We start from the raw sequence: 12,070 nt of genomic DNA, 5'->3' as shown, positions 1-12,070 counted from the left end.
ATGTAGTATATGTTTCATTCATCATGCATGAATATATTTCATTGGTTATAATAGTTATTTAAGTGCAACGAATTAATGTAAACATGTATATTTAAGTAATTCCAATGAATTGATATATGTGTCTATGAATATAATAGTTAATTCTTGCATGAATACAATCAATGAAACATATATGAATTCATTTATTTTCAATACATATGTACTAAATTTGTTGAATTTAAAAAGTCTCTCTTTTAATTAATAAAATATTAATTTATCGATAAATTAATATCTCTCTAAATTAATAAAATTTCATGGTCCCAAGATTATTAATTTATAAAGGTTTTACTGTAATTATATTTAAGCTAAATTACGACGAGTTCCCCTAAGCTTTGGCATAATTATGAATATTCCCTAATTATTTGAAAATTTATAAATATTTTTCCTGATGTTTGATAAATTATGTAATTCTTGAATAGAGGTCTATATGATCAACTCTGACCTTACTTTAGTTTAAAAAAACTGAAAAGTTTGTAAAAAAAAATTGGACAAGGTAGATAAAAATACTTGAAAACCTAAAAGAATTACCCACTTAGTAAAAAAAAGAAGATTTAAAAATAAATAAAAATTATAATTCATAGTCCACAACAACATCTTAGTCAGTGAAAAATAAATGAAAACTTGGAGATTAACGGATTGAGCTAGTTGTTAAACAATCGTTAAAATTATGAGACATTGATCATTTTCTAAACAACAAGATAGTATCTGTAATTATATCAAATCTCATGTAAACTCATCGTAATTTACCTTATTATTTTTATTAAGCACGATGGGCTTATAATAATGATCATTATCGACAATATGTGTATGGACTAAAATACCCTCAAGTATTACTTATTTTTCCATTGTATCTCTTGAAATTAAATTTTCTATCAATATTTTTTTTCTATTCACATATACTTAAATTCTAAATCACATAAAGAATATGACTAATAGACTTTAAAACCTCAAATTTAAGTAAATATGTCTAATAAACTATAATTGATGAAGTATTTATAATTGAAATCCGTAAGATTTTTTCATCGTAGCCCTATTGATAAAATATATATGATGTACATAATACGACTTTCAATCACTCAAATATCGAGTTCAATTTTTTTATTATAATTGAGAACGATCAAGTGATTCAATAAAAACACTCTATTTCTATAAAAAAATAGATAGATTCGAGTCTATAAACGAGTTAGAATATTAATTGATTAAAAGAAATAATTACAACTGTTATTTTATAATACTCACTAATGTCATGTGTGCAGTTTATTTTAAATAAAATAAATTGTATACAATTATAATAAAAATTAAAATAAGAAATCCAATCCGGTGGCAGGGTGGCATAGTTACAACATCAAAACATCTTTTTAAATTCTAATGATTCCACCAAGACGAATAATTCAACATATGACATTAGACTTAGACTGCTCAAATTGACAAATTCCTCCAAGCCCCCCCTCCCCCCTCCCCCCCCCCCACCACACACACACTAGCCCACCCACTACGTCAATATCGTTTATATAAATATTTTTTTGAAAAATTATACATATATATTTTAATTATTAATATCATTGATTATTTAATTGCTTAGAAATTAAGGTGGTTTCTGTGATTATACTAAAAATAAGAGTAATTTGTATAAATACATCATAATTTAGAAGTGTAAATGTATTGTTAAAAAAGAAAGGGGATAATTATATTCTCTTTTTTTGAAGTTTTGTGTAATTGTATGTAGATATCATGTATTTTGAAAAATTACATCTAGTGCTTTTGAGGTTTGCTTCCGTCTAATAAATAAGTCCCTTCATTTATATTATCAAATTTATTGAATTTTGATTAACGAAATGATTTGTTTGTTGGATGAAAGTAAACCTCAGATGTAATAGATATAACTTTTCAAATTATATGATATCTAATTATAATTAGACTAAATTTCAGACAAGGAAAGTGAAATTATCCAATAAGAAAAGGAGAAAAAAATTGAAGAAAATGTGTTGGGAGTTTGAAATATGGTTGGTGAGTGGAAATTCACGAAGTCTGCATTTGGGGGCTGTGGAAGCAAAGAAAATGGGAAAATGCAGAAAATATGGCAATTTTACTCACTCTTCCACCCTCTCTCTATATATAGACCACCAACTTCTCTCTGTTAACCATTCAGCCACCCATTACCATTCCAACCTCTCTCTCTCTCTCTCTCTCCCTCTCTTGCTTGCACGCACCTCTTTCCTCGCGTATTTCCTGGATTACTGCCAAGGGAAAAGCCCAGTTTCGGATTTTGCAAAACCACTTTCTGGCTGCTTGCTTAATTGATCTGCATTTCCTGCAAGTGACGAAAAAGAGATGGCCAAGAATGTGGGGATCCTCGCCATGGAAATTTACTTTCCTCCCACTTGCATCCAGCAGGTGAACTTTTCTTGATTTTCCCCCCCCCCCCCCCTTTTTCTCATTGTAAGTTGAATCGACGCGTCTCAAAAACATCCCACGTAGGTGTAAAGACTTCCACTTTTCGTGCTTTGTACTAGCTGTTTTTTTCTTGTTTGGTTTTGGCGTTTATATTTCTGGGTTTTGGGTAGATTTATCTCAGTGTGAGGAATGATGTTGATGGCGGAAGAAAATCTAAGAGCATGGTTTTCTTCCGAAGTAATTTTTTGGGTTTATATTTATTAGAATTTTATAGAGTGGACCCACCTGATATTTGAATGTTTGATTGGTATGATCCTCTATCTGAGTTCATTTTGATCACCCCTTTTCTGATTTCTAGCTTTTCTCCTTTTCTTTCCTCCCTGAAAATCCAGATTCACTTTGTACAAATTGGCTTTCTTTATCTGCTTTTCATTGGTTGCAGTTCTTGATTACTATAAGTGGAGAAAAACAGATCTTAGCATCTTCTGTGCAATTTTATGTTGGTGTTACAGCTGATTGCATATCTTGTACTGTTTGTCTGCATGATTGTATTTGAAGATCATTGACACTAAGCATCTGTTCCACTATACTTATCTTTTTTCTGATGAGTGTTGATGTGCTTGTTACAGGAAGTGCTGGAGGTCCATGATGGAGCAAGCAAAGGGAAGTACACAATTGGGCTTGGACAAGATTGCATGGCATTTTGTGCTGAGGTTGAAGATGTCATTTCCATGAGGTATAGCCTGGATGTTCTGTTCGTATGAGTATGAGTAGAATAACCAGGGGAAAGAGGAAATATAACTTACCTTGATGTTGTGTATGTTTTGGGTGGGTTGCATGTTGGGAATTAATGTTGTTGTAGTGTTTTATGCGAATAAATCTTGGAAGATTATGGTAGTTTTTTGTTAGTGTAGTTTCTGAGCTACGCCAGAGAAGATTCGAGGCTTTGTTCCTGATCAATCCCATGTTAACTTCATTTTCCTCAACGTGGAAAGGAGTCTAGCTGTTGTAGTTCAGTTTATAATCGATCATATCATAGTGAAATGAATGCTGTGGGCGTTTACTATATACTATAAAGGGATATATAGCTGCTTTTCAGCTTGTGTAAAATGTTGTAATATGGATAATAAGTTAAAAGTAGATCTTTTGAATTGTTGATATGGTTTTAGGAAAGATTGGTATTGCTCTGTGAACTTCTTTAACAGAAACTTCACCCTTTTGTTTGCGGTTTCTTTTATCACATGCTAAAATTGATTAATAAGAATTTATTTCATAGGCCACATTGAGTTTTTACAGAGGTTGGTTAGAAGTTAATTTTTCTCTAGCAATTCTTAACTTTTGGAACTTCAGTATGACAGCTGTCACTTCCCTCCTTGAAAAGTATGGGGTCGATCCGAAGCAGATTGGGCGTCTTGAAGTTGGAAGTGAGACTGTACTTGATAAGAGCAAATCCATTAAGACATTTCTGATGCCAATCTTTGAGGTATTTGTGATTTTATTTGCATTTTTCCTCTGCTAGTTCACTTCTTTTCTTGACTGTTGTGTGGTTTTGTCATGAATTATGGGTAGTTGAGGTTATAATAGCAAAATGTACCTACTAAGTTAGCGAAAAGGTTCTTAGATATTATCAGTAATATCCTCCGATGCTTTGCTAAAGAAAGCAACTTGCCGCAGCTCTGTTCTAGCCAAATCTTAATGTCACGATTAATTAACTACCGTCAGACGTGCTAATATCATTTACATTTCTTGTTCAAACTGTAATTGGTCCATTATGTTTTTAATAAAAAGTAGTGTAATGCTTTCTTGATTTCATCAGGACAATTGAGATATAATGATGCCTGCCACTTTTTGAATTGCTCCTCCTCTTTGCTTCACATCCTTGACTTATACTCATCCTTTTCTTTTCCATGTGTGCAACCAGAAATGTGGAAATACCGACATAGAAGGTGTCGACTCAACCAATGCGTGCTATGGGGGTACTGCTGCACTATTTAACTGTGTCAATTGGGTGGAGAGTAGTTCATGGGATGGACGATACGGGCTTGTTGTCTGCACAGACAGTGCGGTATGGGCATCATCTTTATAAACTTCTATTCTAGGATTTAAAATTTTCTTAAAATAATTGGAGCCAGCCAAAATTTCTTCTTGCTTTTTTCGCTGAGCAAGCGGATTTGTTTAACATTTGATTAGTATTCAAACTATACTCAGACTTTTCACCTTCCCGCTGGAATATTTTGCATTTATCCCGATATTAACATACTGTTGATTTAGATTCGAATAGATACTTGCTTTGTTTGGTTCTTTACCAGTTAGCTTCATTTGATAGGTCTATGCTGAGGGACCAGCTAGGCCAACTGGTGGGGCTGCAGCTATTGCCATGCTAATAGGACCAAATGCTCCTATTGTTTTCGAAAGCAAGCTTAGAGGGAGCCACATGGCCCATGTTTATGATTTTTACAAGCCCGACCTTGCCAGTGAATATCCGGTAATCCTCCTCTCAACCACTTCTACTCTATCAATTATAGTCCTTCACAAGTGCCTCAAAAATTGTAAATTTGTGTTCGATCTGCTGAATTTACCTTTATTCCGTTCTCTTATGGTTAATGTTACACTTGTAGGTTGTTGATGGCAAGCTTTCTCAAACTTGTTACCTCATGGCACTCGATTCTTGTTACAAAAGCTTCTGCGCAAAGTAAGCTCCTGCAGATAAAGCTACCCATTTTTGTGTATAAATTTTATCACAGGGTACTTACTGTTATCGCGTGATAGGTATGAGAAGCTAGAGGGCAAGCAGTTCTCAGTCGCTGATGCTGACTACTTCGTATTTCATTCTCCCTATAACAAGGTAATTAATGTATAACCAGTGTAGAATGTTACCCTATACTCTGCATAAAGTAATAAATCACCCGGATATAAATTATGTTAACATTTTACTTGAAATTTGCAGCTTGTACAGAAGAGCTTCGCCAGATTGTTGTTCAACGACTTTACGAGGAGTGCCAGGTGAATATCTTGGTCATCTATAGAGGAATACTAATGGGTCAAAAGGGTTTCTGCTTACTCGTCTCTCTGCCATTAATTTGCAGCTCCATTGATGAGGCTGCTAAAGAGAAGCTTGCACCATTTTCATCATTAAGCAATGAGGAAAGCTACCAAAGTCGTGATCTTGAGAAGGTTTGAATCATCTAACTTCTAAAACTATGTCTTCGCTGCTGATAATCTGTCAGCATACTAACTGTATGTTCGTTTGAAATCCAAAAACAATGTGACACTGGATTCGTTGCCCAAGTTCAGACAATTCATTATGCTAAGATATTACTTCTGTGAGCTAATTTGAGTGGATCTACAGGCATCCCAACAAGTTGCGAAGCCATTATATGATGCCAAAGTCCAGCCATCTACACTTATCCCGAAACAAGTTGGAAACATGTATACTGCATCACTCTATGCTGCATTTGCATCCCTCCTCCACAATAAAAATATAACTCTGGTAAAGATTACAAATCTTGCTGGTTCAGCTCTTTTGACTCTATGAATGTTGTCAGTAGAAAATAACTGTAACTTTCTTACCTGTTTCAGGCTGGGCAGAGGGTGATACTGTTTTCCTACGGCAGTGGCCTGACAGCCACCATGTTTTCTCTCCGTTTCAACGAGGGGCAACATCCTTTTAGCCTGTCTAATATTGCAACCATAATGAATGTTTCAGAGAAGTTGAAATCTAGGCATGAGGTACGCCATTGTCCTCCCATTTCCATCTCGACCCAATTCTTTAAACTTACTGTCGTCCAACTTTCTCAAATCCCATAACTCGTACTTCTCAAAATCTTTGTTCTTTAGAAGAATTGATTACAAAAAACATTCTTCCATGCAGTTCCCACCAGAAAAATTCGTCGAAACGATGCAGCTAATGGAGCACAGATATGGAGGCAAGGGTTTCGTAACGAGCAAGGACTGCAGTCTTCTCGCACCGGGCACGTACTACCTCACCGAAGTCGATTCCAAGTACCGAAGATTCTACGCCAAGAAGGCTATTGAGAACGGCACCTTGGCTAATGGCCACTGAAGATAGTCCGAGGCACACAATGTGTTGGCATGGAGTTGGCTGTTTTAGCAGATAGAAAAATAACTATATTTTCCATTGTTTGGGTGATTTGTTTGGGCAGATGAAAGTGTTATCTGTAGTTGATTTGAATTCTTTTTTCCCTTTTGATTTAATAGATTGTTGTAGAAGACCAGTATATCATGGTTGTACTCAACATCTTAGTGAAATCTATTGTGGAAGTATTATATCTTTGTCTTGCCTAAATTTCTATGTTCTTCATATGTGGTGTAACCTATTCTCATACTTTTAGGCCTTGGAGGTGATTAGGTTTGGATAGATTCATTTGTTCTTGAAATTAGGATTATTGGCTTGTGACTGTTTAGTTTGGCAAAATTGCACTTTTGGTTGCACCAGATAGACAGGGTCATTCTCACTTTTGGTTCCTTGCTTTACAGGATCGACATTTCTAGCGCCAAAATTTTATAATTTTGACACTGATGGTCCTATGCTATTAAATGTTAACGGAAATTGTTAGTCAACGGTGGTTGTTGATTCAATAAATAAATGTCTAAATTTTTATTTTACTTTAATGTATTTTTAAGAAAAATCTAAATTAAATCCCTCAATGTTTTAAAAATAGACTAAAAACCCTTTTGGACTTAATTTGACTGAACTTTATCTTTCAATTTTAAGTATCTGTATAAATATAAATAGTAATCAATTATCACAAACTAAATTTAAAAAATAATTTAAATTAAACATTTGAGATGCCGCCAAAGATGTCAGGAGGCACACTAAAACAACCAGAATCTAAGTGCATCAACAATATTTCACAGCTTACTATGAGGATCTTCTGCTGTCCCTGAGAAAGAAAGAAAAATCCTAACTGACGACAATCTCAAAACACAAGTTCGGCCTGCTGACAAATCAAGATCTCTGATACTATGCGGAGAAAACAATTTTGGATCTGTCATTACTCTATATATACTTCCAAGTTTCAGACATGCTGATGAGATATCATCACCTAATTACCTTAATAATTACTAGGAACAACAACACTTACAATGGCTAATATCAGGATGTTTTTGGTCTTGTATCCGTTATTGCTAGCAGCCCTTGTGCTCAACTGCCGTGGCGATGAAAGGAAGGCACGTTGAAAATGTTACTACTTGTGTTCTTGTCTTTGTTTCTGCTGAAATGACCTAGTTTCTCTGTCTTTGTTTTTTTTTTGTCTAAGAGGTGCTACGTTTTTCATGTAGCTACACGTCGTGTACATGGGGGATCGGCCTCAAGGAGATCTGTCGCTAGCATCCACACATCACTCCATGCTTAGGAGTGTGCTTGAAAGGTCATCAAAGCTAAGAGTTACAATGAACATATTGTGAAAAACATTGTTGACTCCTTATAGTCATGTTTTTTTCTTAGAAGCAGGAGATATTAGTGTAATTTTCTAAAATTGTGGGATCTTTTTGTAATATACTCAAACCTCAAATATGATCTGTTAGAGGAAAAGAATTGCTAGAAGCAGTTGTAATTATATTTGTTGGTTGTCCTAATCGTGGCTGATGTTATTAACATCCGAATGTTTGTGATTTTCTAGTGGTTCATCAGCTGAGGAGTCACTAGTCTACAGTTATGACAGAAGTTTCAATGGATTTGCAGCCAAGCTTACCAAGCAAGAAGCTGCTAGCATATCAGGTGAGACAATCTCAGAACAATGAATTGCGAGAACATGTGATGTGTCAAACATTTTCATGAAAGTAAGATGAATATGTGGTTTCAGAAATGGAGGGAGTTGTTTCCATCATCCCTAATCGCATGCTAAAGCTTCACACGACACGGTCTTGGGACTTCATGGGGTTCAGCAAAGACAAACTTGGAGCCGGCCAGGAAGGAGATGTCATTATTGGGTTCATTGACACCGGTGATTGATCAATAGGCGTTTTTATACCTTATCTACGCTCCATTTTATACTAACTCTAGTTTTACGTTTTGCAGGAGTCTGGCCGGAACATCCTAGCTTTAATGACACTGGTTTTGGTCCTCCACCAGCTAAATGGAAGGGCCAATGCCAAACCAAAAATTTCACATGCAACAAGTATATATGCATCTCTTATACTATTGAAACAAGTGTACATATCTTGAGGACAGTGTTTCATGTATTTACGGGTATCTTCTTTCATCTTTTTCTCCACAGCAAGCTCATTGGCGCACGTTACTACAACAGCGACAATGATTACGATGATACAGATATCCATTCTCCAAGAGACACTGAAGGGCACGGCACCCACACGGCCTCCACGGCTGCTGGTGTAGAACTCCCAGGAACGAGCTTTTTAGGCTTAGCCGAGGGTGTAGCAAGAGGAGGAGTTCCTAATGCAAGGATTGCAGTGTATAAAGTCTGCTGGGATTCTGGCTGTGGTCTTGCCGACATTCTTAAAGCCTTCGATGATGCAATTGGGGATGGAGTTGATGTAATATCGGTTTCCTTGGGATCTTTCTGGCCTTCTGATTATTTTGATGACCCTATTGCAATTGGATCTTTCCATGCCATGAAAAATGGGATTTTGACCTCAAATTCAGCTGGGAATTCAGGGCCTGAGCCTGTCACAGTCACCAACTTTGCACCCTGGACGATGACCGTTGCTGCTAGCACCATTGACAGGAAATTTGCGGCCAACTTGGCACTTGGCAATGGGCAAATCTTGACAGTAAGTTAAAATTTGCTCCTGCATCATAATTATAGTTAATATTCTCATCCGTCCTTCTATATTCCCTTTGAACTAAATTTATCTCCAAAATGAAGGGAATCTCCATCAATAGCTTTGACCTAAATGGAACTTCCTATCCTTTAATGTGGGGAGGAGATGCTGTAAACTACACCATGGGTTCCAGTTCAGATTATACAAGATATTGTGAAGCCGATGCAATGAATCTTGACATGTTAGTCGGCAAAATAGTACTTTGTGAAGGTCTGCAGGATGGTTCGGCCATTCTTCTGTCTAACGGCATTGGAATCATTATGATGGATCCAACTGTCGGAATTCCTGACTATGCCTTCAGCTATCCGTTGCCAGCAACACTGATTAGTCCAGATGACTTTAGAAAGGTCATGGAATACATAAGATCGACAAAGTATGCACTTCTTTCTCAGGCATCTCTTTCTATAGAATTCATCGATATTGTTAGTGTTCATCCCTATTCATGACTTTAGGTTACACATTTTTCAGATACCCTGAGGCAACCATTTTGCTGGGAGAGACCTGGAAAGATGCAATGGCACCTACAGTTGTTTCGTTTTCTTCAAGAGGGCCAAGCCCTGTTAGCCCCGACATTCTCAAGGTGATCGATGATTTCTTCTCCAAACTTTATGTGTACACCATCTGATATTCTGTCTAATGGCATGTTGTACCATTTTCACTGATGATCTAGCCTGATATTGCTGCCCCTGGCGTGGATATTCTGGCCGGCTGGTCTCCTTTAGCGCCACCTTCAATCTACTATAAAGATTCCAGGAGCCTATACTTCAATGTAATTTCTGGCACATCAATGGCTTGCCCTCATGCCAGCGCAACTGCTGCGTATGTTAAAGCTGCTCACCCTGATTGGTCTCCTGCTGCCATCAAGTCCGCGATCATGACAACAGGTGACTACTGATTTAGATCATATATACATGATGTTATCAACATTTCGCTTTATAACATCCTCACCTACTTAGACTGTACTAACGCGGCAACACTGCCTACCTAACGAACCAATTAACCCTGCTATAATTGTTCATGATAATTCAGCTTACATTATGGATCCAAAAAGACACAAAGACCTTGAGTTCGCTTACGGCTCTGGACACATTAACCCTGCTGCTGCACTTGACCCTGGGCTAGTCTTTGATGCATCAGCGACAGATTACATCAATTTCCTCTGCAAGCAGGGTTACAACACTACCACTCTGAGATTAGTCACAGGAGACAACAGCACCTGCGCCAATACAACTCCGGGCAGAGGTTGGGACCTTAACTACCCGTCATTCTCACTATACGTGGAAGACGGGCAGCAGATCATGGGCACATTCACTAGAACAGTGACAAATGTGGGTGCAGCAAACTCAACTTACACGGCCAGCATTGACGTGCCGCCACTTATTAGTGTGGCTATTGAACCATCGACCCTGACGTTTTCAGCTGTTGGAGAGACGCAGTCATTCACAGTTAAGGTCACCGGCCCTCCGATTTCACAGCAGCCGATCACGTCAGGGGCGATCACGTGGAGGGACGGAACACATGCGGTCAGAAGTCCTCTTGTCGTCTATAACTACATCCCTGGTGCTCCTTATACTCTAGACTCGGAAGATTCTAACTCCATGCCCGAAAAGAAACGTGTTCTCAACGGCTTGTACAAGGATCACAGGAGTGGAATCGTCAGACATTCTTGAATCTCTGATTCAAGATGCTTTCTTCTATACTAAATAATAATAACAATAATCAGGAATACCATGTTATTTCCTTAGAAAACATTCTTGGACAAGGCACAAGTCATGTCTAAGACATTAGAGTCTGGATGTTGTGCAATAAACTAAATTGTTACAACAGAAAACTGCTGAGGAAAGCAGGTTAAGATCCTTGATTTCTTCTGGAATTGCCAAAGAATATGATAAATAAAGTTTTTGTTTGAATGGGGAGAACACCCCTCTCTTTCACATGTCTTGGAAAATGGTCCTTCTTAGTTGGTGTCTTTACACAAGTACAACTTCTTTCCGGAATTTTTTTACCTAAATCAGGTTTTATCGAATCAAATCAATTTCGAAGTAAGGGAATTGATAATTTTTCTTCAATTGTACACCAATAAATTGCAAGTGCAATCAAATAACAAGTGTATTGCACTTGCCATTTATTGGTTTAGGTCCAACGAAACCCGGTTTGAGTTTGAATTTCCATTTGTTTTCCATCAAGGCAATGAATTTTACTATATTATACAGGGTGAATTGCTTCTTAAAATTTGGTATAATTACACAAATATTTCATATTTTTTATAAAATTACAAGTACACACACTTGAGGTTGTAGTTGCAACTAACATTGACACCCCTCAAGTGCAGAAATTTAACCAGAACCCTTTGAAGTAAATTATATCGGCACCTCGTCAGAAAATTTATTTATTATTTTAAAAAGGACATGAAGTATTTGTGTGTTCGGACTAAATTTAGAAAGTGTCAGGCTTAATATATGAGTATAGATGTTTTTAAAAGATTATAAGTTTATTACAATTCGTTCCAACTGTTTTTTCTCTTTGTGATGACTGAATTGATGAGCAATAGTAAGTAATCATTCTGAACAATTTGTATTGTTTTTTTAATATAAAAATCATAGTTGCTTAGATATTAAATAGCACAGTTCAAAAAGAAAAGACCACAGTGCTTTATCCTTAATAAAAAAGATTTTCAATCCTAAGAATGTAAATTAAAATAATTACTAATTATTGCTAAATAATTCGTATTTAGTGCTACATTTAATGAAAAAAATATTACAAGCCATTTTATTAGTTTATGAATATCAAACAAATATACGTTAAATTGATAATTCCGACATTATGCATACAA

The 12,070-nt window shown here is 36.4% G+C and overlaps 2 protein-coding genes across 3 annotated transcripts; both read left to right on the top strand.

Moving 5' to 3' along the window:
* Nucleotides 1-2,158: 2,158 nt before the first annotated feature.
* Nucleotides 2,159-6,726, top strand: HMGS (hydroxymethylglutaryl-CoA synthase / HMG-CoA synthase / 3-hydroxy-3-methylglutaryl coenzyme A synthase). Of its 2 annotated transcripts, none has more exons than XM_011082747.3 (12): nucleotides 2,159-2,433; nucleotides 3,063-3,169; nucleotides 3,784-3,916; nucleotides 4,355-4,498; nucleotides 4,760-4,918; nucleotides 5,052-5,125; nucleotides 5,203-5,278; nucleotides 5,381-5,436; nucleotides 5,520-5,607; nucleotides 5,783-5,923; nucleotides 6,013-6,162; nucleotides 6,305-6,726. In XM_011082747.3, the coding sequence occupies exons 1-12, from the start codon at nucleotides 2,371-2,373 to the stop codon at nucleotides 6,494-6,496; spliced, it is 1,383 nt and encodes a 460-aa protein (XP_011081049.1). In that variant the 5' UTR covers nucleotides 2,159-2,370; the 3' UTR covers nucleotides 6,497-6,726. The 2 variants fall into 2 exon arrangements, with proteins under 2 accessions (XP_011081049.1, XP_088737992.1); XM_088881866.1 differs by lacking the exon at nucleotides 2,159-2,433 and adding an exon at nucleotides 2,908-2,932.
* A 1,588-nt stretch (nucleotides 6,727-8,314) lies between these two features.
* On the top strand, nucleotides 8,315-10,970 carry LOC105164244 (cucumisin). Its single transcript, XM_011082857.3, has 7 exons — nucleotides 8,315-8,399; nucleotides 8,474-8,573; nucleotides 8,673-9,186; nucleotides 9,282-9,610; nucleotides 9,706-9,817; nucleotides 9,908-10,121; nucleotides 10,267-10,970. Exons 1-7 carry the CDS (start codon nucleotides 8,330-8,332, stop codon nucleotides 10,905-10,907), a joined length of 1,980 nt encoding a protein of 659 aa, XP_011081159.2. The 5' UTR covers nucleotides 8,315-8,329; the 3' UTR covers nucleotides 10,908-10,970.
* Nucleotides 10,971-12,070: the final 1,100 nt, after the last annotated feature.

This window comes from Sesamum indicum, linkage group LG6, assembly GCF_026168435.1.
Source record: "Sesamum indicum cultivar Baizhima isolate 11 linkage group LG6, ASM2616843v1, whole genome shotgun sequence".
In the NCBI taxonomy this organism is placed as follows: Eukaryota; Viridiplantae; Streptophyta; class Magnoliopsida; order Lamiales; family Pedaliaceae; genus Sesamum; species Sesamum indicum.
Note: the sequence above shows the minus strand (reverse complement) of the source record. Positions and strands in the feature narration are given on the sequence as shown.

Coding starts and splice junctions, on each gene's coding strand:
- HMGS (XM_011082747.3), top strand. CDS start 2,371: ATGGCCAAGAATGTGGGGATCCTCGCCATGGAAATTTACTTTCCTCCC. Junction 3,917..4,354: donor TTCTGATGCCAATCTTTGAG/GTATTTGTGATT, acceptor GTGTGCAACCAG/AAATGTGGAAATACCGACAT. Junction 5,126..5,202: donor TACAAAAGCTTCTGCGCAAA/GTAAGCTCCTGC, acceptor ATCGCGTGATAG/GTATGAGAAGCTAGAGGGCA.
- LOC105164244 (XM_011082857.3), top strand. CDS start 8,330: ATGGGGTTCAGCAAAGACAAACTTGGAGCCGGCCAGGAAGGAGATGTC. Junction 9,187..9,281: donor GCAATGGGCAAATCTTGACA/GTAAGTTAAAAT, acceptor TCCAAAATGAAG/GGAATCTCCATCAATAGCTT. Junction 9,611..9,705: donor GAATACATAAGATCGACAAA/GTATGCACTTCT, acceptor CACATTTTTCAG/ATACCCTGAGGCAACCATTT.